Source organism: Triticum aestivum, chromosome 1D (assembly GCF_018294505.1).
Source record: "Triticum aestivum cultivar Chinese Spring chromosome 1D, IWGSC CS RefSeq v2.1, whole genome shotgun sequence".
NCBI classification, from domain to species: domain Eukaryota; kingdom Viridiplantae; phylum Streptophyta; class Magnoliopsida; order Poales; family Poaceae; genus Triticum; species Triticum aestivum.
Window position 1 is genome coordinate 426836939 of NC_057796.1, and position 9727 is coordinate 426846665.

Consider the following 9727-nt stretch of genomic DNA (forward strand, 5'->3'; position numbering starts at 1 on the left):
TATTCGTCCAACCAAATTAGGCCAAGTCACCTAGTACCTAAGTTTACGTACGTAAATTACCATGTCTCAAAAAAAAACGTAGGTAAATTACCTAGGTGTAGCAAAGTTTACGTAAAGAAAGACCAAGGTTTACCTAGGTGTAGCATCTTTGCTCACAGACATATAACAATCCACATAGCAGTGAGGGCACGAAAACAACGTACTGTTTCACCTTTGTTGCTTCAGATTGGGAACCTGACGATGACGAAGAAGAGTTGCCCGGCACCTTGACATCGATCCCAGCATGCCACCCCGACTTGTCAGGGGTAACCGGTGTGAAGGTGTTACGAGCATCTATAATTGTGATAGGCAAATCTAACCTCTCAAACGTCCGCGGATACATCAAGGACAGGTCATGTTTTAAATAATGCAATCCATATTCGGACTCATCAATTATCATATCTTAAATCCATACAAACTCATGTAACTACGTTGATGCACACACATCGTTTGGCTAATCCATCTAACTAACATGACATCGGACTATCAAAATTTGACATGTTTGGCTATGGTGGACATCATCCACGGCTATCCTTGCCCTTCCCGGCGCCCTTGCCGTCCTTCTCGTGGAAGTACCAGTCGAAGTCGCAGTAGGGAATGAGCGGGATCTGTCCTCGCTGTCGCTGACCTCCTTCTCCTCCTTCGGTGACAATTTGGCCATGGCACGGACCGCCCGATTCTGCTCTCGTGCGAGGGCGCGCGTATTCCTCCGCTGTCGTTTCTTCACAATGCGGGCGCGGATGGCTACCTCTTCTGCGCCGCCGCATCAGCCGCCTCCACCACCATTTTCGTCGCGATACGGGCCTCGACGGCCCTTATCCTCTCCTTCCCACGGCGGGATGCCCGTTCCCGGTGGGACTCGTAGTCTGCCCGACCAGTGATGGGGAAGGAGATATTTTACGGTTGTCGGGACCGCGATGATCCAGCCCCAAAGGACCCAAGCGTCCGTTGAGCTGACGCTATGTAGTCACGTCGGACAGATCCGTCCGTTGGCCGGGCTTTGTCCTCCCGGGAGCGGCAGTGTAATGCGGACTGCCATTGCCTCCTCCAACCCGCACGGGATGACATTCCAGTCAGCAGATCCGAACTGGTCGGAGTCAGATCCGCTGCTCACCATGCCGGAGACGGACGGATATCGTCGAAGGTGAGCTCGGGTGGCGGAGGGGAGAGGAGTGTCAAGTGGCTAGGATTTGGTCCGACGAACGGATGAGGACAAATATAGATGGGGTCGAGTGGTCCAGTGTGGGCCGGGTCCGACGTGACGGACGCGTACGGGCGCGCCCGGTCGTCCCATATCCACCCCATATTTAAGCTGGATATGAGAGGTGCCGGTCAGCCCGGACGTCTAATGTCCGTTTAAGGCGTTCGTCTGGGTCGAAATTTTATGACCGGTCAATGACCAGGCAGACTGCCCAAACATTTGAGGAGTGTTTGGGACGCCCGGATGTAAGATACTCTAAGAGCAACTCTAGCAGACCCCGCATCCTCCCGACCCGCAAAACGTTTTTGCAGTTCGCGGAAAAACGTCTTTGCGGGTCGGCGCGGACGACCGCAGTTGCAGACCCCGCATAATGGACCCGTAAAAAAGGAGAATATCCTTTTTTACGGGTTGGGTCTGCGGCGTCTGATCTGGCGCATCTCCTCCCGGCCCGCAAAACTTAAATTTGCAACTCAATTTGATCTAGCATATTGCATTGCTTTGACAACATTGGATACAAAAAGCATCACCAAATCTTTGCTAGAGTGCACTAACATCTCCTCCCGGCCCTCTAGTTGCACATGCAGCTGCATCATTGCCTTCGATTGTACTAAGGAGTGCACTAACATCTATTAAATTTCTTTCTATCAACAAATCAATGTATTGCCCTTCCCAAAACCAAAATGAGCATTCTTCGTCCTACACAAAAGAATGAGCAAGCTCGAAGTGAGCCACCGTAATTTAGCTAAAGAATGAACTGTGAAATGAGCTACCGCAAGTGCACGTACCCCGTCGTTTTCGCATTTGAAGAACACCCATCCGGGGTGCTTCGGCGTGCTCGAAGTGAGCCGCAGCACTTTCCGTGTGCAGTCGTCGCACTCTATGAGCGGCATCGGCAAGCCACAAAGACGCCGCGCGAGCGCCGAGCCCGGTGGACGGCCGGACGAGTAGGGCGGGCGGACAAACTCGCACCTGCATGCGGCGATGCGCCCTTGCCTAGGCTGCGGAAGAGGCTCCCCGACCACTCCATCGCTTGGGGCAGCAACCGGCGGCCGGAAAAAGCCAAATTCGGCGGCCCGCGATGAAGTGTCGCAGATCTGCAAATCCGGCGGCCCGCCGACGCAGGGGGGAGGGGGGCCTCGTGCGCGTGGCGGCCTTCCGGCGTGCTCCTGCCGGCTGCGGTCGCCGGAATCTTGGGCGGCGGCGCGAGAGAGGAGAGGAGAGGTGGTTGGTGGGAGAAAGCGCGGGATGAAATGTCTCCCCACCAACCGCTTCCGCTTATATGCAGGGCACCGCAGCCGCGAGGAGGAAACCCGCGTTTTTCCGGATTGGGCTCGGGATTTTGCCGCGCCCCCTAAAAATTTTTACGGGCCGAGGCGGGATGCGGGGTCTGATCGGGCGGGTTTTTCCGCCCGGCCCGCATTTTGACGGTTATTTTACGAGTCGGGGCGGGATGCGGGGTCTGCTAGAGTAGAGTTGCTCTAAGGACCCTTGTAGCTTCGCGCCCGTGAACCAGCGCTGCCCGGCAGAGTCAAATACTGGTTGCTGATGCTGGCCTGGCAAGCGCCGCGGCTGCCATGGCAGGAAAATGCACCGCTGAAGCAGCCACACCAGAATGGAAATAGATGCATGGTGGGTATGGGTTCGAACCCCACAACCTGTGCACAAAGGCCACAATCGGGTTAGGAAATCTAACATCGTTCAGCAAGGTAAATGGCTCGGTAGGGGCTGCCATGGTACTTGCTGATAACGATGGGTGCGAGTAGCTATTTTATTCACGTCATGCCGTGTTCTGTTTCATTTGGTTGATGTCACACTAGCCTATCATTGTACTGAGACTCACGGTAGTGGCCGCAACCTATGTCAAGCATGCTAAACCTGGTGAATCAGGTGATGGTGATGCCCAGGAAGGGAGAGACCTTTAAGCTCGTGGTCAGAATATGATTAGTCATTGCTAGTAGGTCCATTTTATTGAAAAAGGGTATATATTAATATGGCGAATATACCAATTAAACTCAGTTTCTACATCAACAAGATGTCTCAAAAACATCCAGGATGCATACTACCCGGAAAAAAAATAAAGGCCTCACCACAGTGACCAACTCCTCTCAGCAGTAGCACACAAACCACCACCAAAGACAGCACACAAAAAACATAAAAGGTCTTCAAAAGCGACGCCTTCAAGAGGGAAACAGTGCACAAGCGCCCTCATTACCCGATCCAGGATCTTAGGTTTTCACCCTGGAGAAAGTCCGAGCTCTCAAAACAATACCTTCTGCAAGGCAATTGCCAGACACAACCAATGAAGGTCAGACTATAAGTTTTCACCCTGAAAGTCACGACTCGGCACCTCGAGGAGTACCACCAAAAATGAAATCCTCCAGTGCTGCCGCACCCACTTGTCACTTATGCCTCTGAAAGTTATCAAACACCTGACCGACTCCATCGCCTCCAAGGCCCCCTCCACCTTACTGATTCTCCGATCTCAGCCAGCATGACTTTCTCCACCGCTGTCTACGCCATGGAAATCGAGATACCGGCATGTCCCATGGTGTCAACAAACAATAGAGCTTCACGCCGCGCCCTCATGGAGTCGTGTAGGCTGATATGGACGCGCACGACCGGATTCTATCCGATCTAGGTATCCTTGGGCAAGATATCTGGCAGTAGTTCCGGAACACGTCAACTGCCTGATCTAGGAGGACCGATCATGCAGATCATTGTTGTGATGCAATAAGAGCACTAGGACCGCCACCACACCGCTGCGAGGGAGGAGGGAGGGAGATGAGGGTGCTGGCGGCAGTGGCGGGAGCGCCCTCCTCGTCGCCCACGGGAGCGACCGTGGGAGGGTCCGAGATGGGAAATCGGACAAGATATTTTTATTCTTGTTTCTTCTGAAAATGAAAATTTCTCATTTTTTTCTTTCTCCCAATTTGTTTTTGAGATGGCTTGAAACCACGGTAATACACAAGTTGTTTGTTTATAAGTAGAATTATCACGATATGATTAAATGTGTTCAATTTTCTTGTATTACTGGAAAAAAATCAGCTCATGCCATCAAGGCAATCAAGAAGACATATCAGGTGAAGAAGAATTGGGAGGGTGATCCATGCGCCCCAAAGACTCTTGCATGGGATGGGTTGAACTGTAGCTATCCCGTTTCAGATTATCCAAGAATCACAAATGTGTAAGATTGAATTGGTTATTTGGTACTATCAACAAATATTTCATGAATAATAATGGAAGTCAATTGTGTTGTTTGAGTACATGTGTGTTTCTACAGAAATATGTCATTCAGCAGTCTGAGCGGCGATATATCAACTTATTTTGCACAGCTCGAAGCTATCCAACATTTGTGAGTAGGAATTTTTGGTCCATTAATTTTTGAAGTTACACCTTGACCAAAGTTTATACAACTCATATGCACGTTACTAATACTAATTTCAGGAATTTGTCACATAACAAACTGACGGGATTAGTTCCTAATGTACTCTCGGAGTTGTCCTCTCTTGAAGTGTTGTAAGTCACATTGAACCATGCTATTAATTTCATATATCTAGTGATATTTTAGTAATACAATATTGTGTTTAACCTCATTATTCTTCATACTCTTTGGAACAAAAAATTAATTCCTTTAGAAATAAACTTACTCAAGTAGTTGAAAAGTATCGGACATGTGATACAACGGTGGTTGGGGCAAGCGTATGGCATATATGAAGAAAAAGAGTCTGGAACATCGAAGTCTAGAACATCACCAGTTGCTTTGACTGGGAGTTTGGGACCATGACGTCTACTCCCTCCGTCCAATAATATAAGAGTGTTTTCGAGGGAGTATGAATCTAGTGCTAGCAACGGAGTGCTAGCTCGGGCTGAAAACTCAACGCACTGAGGACATATGAAGATACTCCCTGCCGTTCCATAATATAGTGCAAACAAATTTTTTTTAAGTCAACCCTCATAAATTTTATCAAGTTTGTGGAGAAAAATATTTACATCTAGAATGCCAAACTTATATCATTAGATTCATCATAAGATGTACTTTAATATTATATATATTTAGTATTATAGATATAAATAGTTTTCTCTATAAACACGGTCAAAGTATACAAAATTTGACTTTTAAAAATTTATACGCACTACATTATGAAACCGAGGGAGTATTAAAATGTGGAAGAGAACCGAGCCGAGGTAGAGTTGGTATCGTGGCGATGGGGAGTGGTGGTAAAGGACGGCAAGGGGTCATGGCATGGCATCGCATAGCTTTTGCAGTTTCTAGAGCCGACTATCCTCGGGAAGAACTCTTCGAGTAGTAACTCTCGTTCTAGACTTTGTGAGCGTCTAATTTCTAAGTCTACTTCGAAACTTTATTTCCAAGTCGATGATTCCAGATGTTGTTTCTTTATCTAATTAAAAGCACAATTTCCCCCAAAAATATGATGTGCAGCTTGCATTACTTACAAATAATTATTTCCAACGTCACTTAAGAAAGAGAAAATCCGATGTAGTTTATGCTTATGACCCTTCTTTTGATGCCAACACCATTTTTTTGTTTAGAGATTTGACGGATAACCAACTTAGTGGAACAATCCCTCCCGGACTTCTGAAAAGAGTGCAAGATGGATCCCTAACTCTAAGGTTAAACCATCATACCCGTGTCCTCATTTGTTTCACTAGTAATAGTTTTACATTTTCTTGGTCAAAATGATTTGCTTACCATTTCCTTAATTTTCGTAGATACAGCGATAATCCAAGCCTTTGCAGCAATAGCAGTTCTTGTTATCCCACCGAAAAGAACAACTCTATGCTTGCCGTCTATGTTGTTGCTCCAATACTTATAGTTATAATTGTCGGATTACTCGTGGCACTACTACTCATAATCAGAAAAGGACAAAGTGAGGATAGCAAGGCATAGTCATATTTTATTTACATCCACTCATAACAGCAAGCAATAGCAGCTCATGCTAATCTCATTATTTCCTTAAGAAAAAACAGAAAAAGGCAGTGCAGAAGTACAAAGCGAGCTGAGTGGTGTGGGGTCGCACTTCACGAACAACGACGGTCGACACAGACTGCTGCAAATCGAGAATCGTCGGTTCACGTATAGGGAGTTGGAGTTCATAACGAACAACTTCCATCGAGTACTCGGCCGAGGGGGGTTCGGCATTGTCTACGCTGGTTTCTTGGAGGATGGTACTCAGGTAGCAGTCAAGCTACGGTCTCAGTGTTCCCATCAAGGTATCACCGAGTTCCTGGCTGAGGTAATGTCTCCTCAAGCTAGTATAACTGACCACCTATATTTGCATCTAGTCTTGGAAGCTATACCATTTGTTTTGTTTTTTATTAGGCTCGGAACTTAACAAGGATTCATCATAAGAATCTTGTCTCCCTGATTGGTTATTGCAAGGATGGTGATTATTTAGCCCTTGTATATGAGCATATGTCAGAAGGAAACCTCCAAGATAAACTAAGAGGTGTGCTATTTCATCTATTAAATCTCTAGTTCCACAACACACTTAATGTTTGATAATCTTCTACAGGGAACAATCCCAACATTGGACGTTTAACCTGGAAACAAAGGTTGTGTATTGCACTTGAGTCCGCACAAGGTATTCTAGTGGCTTCGATTTAATGATCTCTTTATGTTGCTTTCAATATTCTTCTTGCTGGTTTGACACTGCATGGTTTGTTGGGCATAAGCCATGGCGATCGCGTCGGGCGTGCGTGTGTGCACGCGGGACGGATCGGGAGCGTGGCGTGCGTGAGCCAGGCTCATGTTCGACTCCACCGTGTAGGTTAGGTTGTTGGCGAGAGTAGCGGGGTGCTCATGCTCAGTCCGTTGGGAGGCAGCTGCGTCGTGCGTATGTGCGCGTCGTGCGCGCTGCCGGAGCGTGCGGATCGAGCGGCAGAGCGAGCTGGGCAGCATACGTGCGCGAGCAAGGTGGGGTACGTGCCTACACCTATGTTGTGCCCAGGTATAAAACGGTGTACTGATCGTTGATGTAAAAGTGCGGCTTGAGAGAGATGTAGCCCGGAGCCTATGTGCGCTCGAGAGTCTCCCTGTATGTGTCCGAGTCCAGTGAATAAAAGGCCAAGATACAGGCGTTCGTCGCCGCGGCGTTCATCACCGGAAAACTGTTGTGCTTCTTCTACCTTCGTCCAAAGAGTGAGAGAGCAAGATAGGCTTTGGTTACAACAATTGGTATCAGAGCCATAGGTTCGGGGGGCGGCTGTTGCGGCCGCGTCCGCGGTGCGCACGGCGAGCGCGGCGGACATGGACGCGTCGGCTGCGATGCGTGGCCATGCACGGTGATGCCGTGCGCGCAACGAGTAGCGGCGATCGCGGAGACGAGGAGGCCGCGGAGGACCTGCGTGGTGGCGCAGAGGCTGCGGTGGCTCGGCGTGACGACCGTGAAGGCCCTGCGCTGCGGTTTGACGGCGCAGTGGTGCAGGGCAATAAGCGCAGCGGCGAGTCGGGCGCGACCGGTGCATGTTATGGCTGCGCACCGGACGCGTCGGGCGCGTCGGGACCGCGGGAGTGGACCGCGTCGAGGCGCTGGACCTGGTTGCGCAGATCGCGTACGTGCGCGGCGGGAGCGCGGGCCGGGAGCGCAGGGACGTGGGGACTGCGCGCGAAGGGCATGGCGGCACGGTGGCAGGCTTGGCAGCGACATCAGGGCGGTGGCGGCTACAACGACGTCGACGGCGCGGCGGAGGCCGCAGCGGTGCGGTGCGGCGGCCATGGCGACATCGACGACGATGGACTCACCTGCTGTAGTTTGTGGCTTAGGGGGGTGAGTGTTGGGCATAAGCCACGGCGATCGCGTCGGGCGTGCGTGTGTGCATGCGGGACGGATCGGGAGCGTGGCGTGCGTGAGCCAGGCTCATGTTCGACTCCACCGTGTAGGTTAGGTTGTTGGCGAGAAGAGCGGGGTGCTCATGCTCAGTCCGTTGGGAGGCAGCCGCGTCGTGCGTATGTGCGCGTCGTGCGCGCTGCCGGAGCGTGCGGATCGAGCGGCAGAGCAAGCTGGGCAGCGTACGTGCGCGAGCAAGGTGGGGTACGTGCCTACACCTATGATGTGCCCAGGTATAAAACGGTGTACTAATCGTTGATGTAAAAGTGCGGCTTGAGAGAGATGTAGCCCGGAGCGTATGTGTCCTCGAGAGTCTCCCTGTATGTGTCCGAGTCCAGTGAATAAAAGGCTAAGATACAGGCATTCGTCGCCGCGGCGTTCATCACAGGAAAATTGATGTGCTTCTTCTACCTTCGTCCAAAGAGTGAGAGAGCAAGATAGGCTTCGGTTACAACATGCTTTACTTGCAAAATTAGAAGAATCACTCTTCTCGCTTCTACATTCAATTGATAGAATTCATAAAGAATCATGCTAGTTTGGTTTCATCATTGACATGATGTTCATTCAGGACTCGAGTATCTGCATAAAGCGTGCAGTCCACCCTTCATACATCGAGATGTGAAGACATCAAACATCCTACTAAATGCAAATCTTAAGGCCAAGGTTTCTGATTTTGGCTTACTGAAGGCTTTCAATCATGATGATGACACTCATGCATCGACGGCTAGGGTGGTTGGCACACAAGGCTACCTTGCCCCTGAGTATATTATTTTACCATCTTTCTGCTTCGTAAAACATTTAGTATAATTCATATAGTCAATGACAATTCAAATGCACCCCATATCATGCAGGTACGTGGCATCCCTACAACTAACCGAAAAGAGCGATGTGTATAGTTTTGGAGTCGTGTTGTTAGAGGTGGTCACAGGGCAGCCGCCCATACTACAAAGCCCTGAGCCCACTAGTATTGTTGAGTGGGCGCGGGAGTGCCTTGTTCAAGGAAAGATTGAGAACATTGTGGATGATTGCATGCGAGGTGACTATGATGTCAACAGTGTGTGGAAGGCTGCAAAAGTTGCCCTCAAATGCACCAAGCAAGCTCCCGCACAACGGTACACAATGACAGAAGTGGTGGCCCGACTGCAAGAGTGTTTGGAGCTTGAGGAGAGTCGTACAAATGCTGATGATTCCAACTCAAGTTACGGTATACAAGACATTGAGCCATACACTAATATTGGCCAGAGTAATTGGACATCCGAGATGGAGCACCATTATGGCAAGGCACTGGCCACCGATTTGTCCATACATTGAAGACTTTGTCACCAATCTGGTCTAGAGTTTATTTCTCTTCAAATTGTTTTTTCAAGATGAAACGCTTATTTATGTGTATTCATTTTCGCAAACTGTATGCTAGTATGTGAATGATTCTTGTAAACATACCTCCATATAGTAAACATATGAGGACACATATGTGTAGACTAGTACATGCCTTGTTTGATGACCATGTTTCATGGATCGTGGATATATATGGAGACATCAAACCAATAGCATAGACACACTACTGGGAAAGGGCTTATAGGTGAACCCAAATAAGTGGCGGGCGAGGAGGGGCACCCGCCACAGCTATTTTTTAGAAAAA

At 49.2% G+C, this 9727-nt stretch overlaps 1 protein-coding gene across 1 annotated transcript in view; it reads left to right on the top strand.

Moving 5' to 3' along the window:
- Window positions 1-9399, top strand: part of LOC123160036 (putative leucine-rich repeat receptor-like serine/threonine-protein kinase At2g19230) — a 117680-nt gene extending 108281 nt beyond the window's left edge. Inside the window, exons 6-15 of the mRNA XM_044577860.1 lie at window positions 4286-4424; window positions 4521-4592; window positions 4685-4756; window positions 5792-5872; window positions 5972-6129; window positions 6221-6495; window positions 6582-6708; window positions 6775-6843; window positions 8657-8849; window positions 8940-9399. Of these exons, the coding sequence (XP_044433795.1) occupies window positions 4286-4424; window positions 4521-4592; window positions 4685-4756; window positions 5792-5872; window positions 5972-6129; window positions 6221-6495; window positions 6582-6708; window positions 6775-6843; window positions 8657-8849; window positions 8940-9399 (1646 nt within the window). The remainder of the gene's footprint in view (window positions 1-4285; window positions 4425-4520; window positions 4593-4684; window positions 4757-5791; window positions 5873-5971; window positions 6130-6220; window positions 6496-6581; window positions 6709-6774; window positions 6844-8656; window positions 8850-8939) is intronic.
- The last annotated feature ends 328 nt before the right edge of the window (window positions 9400-9727 follow it).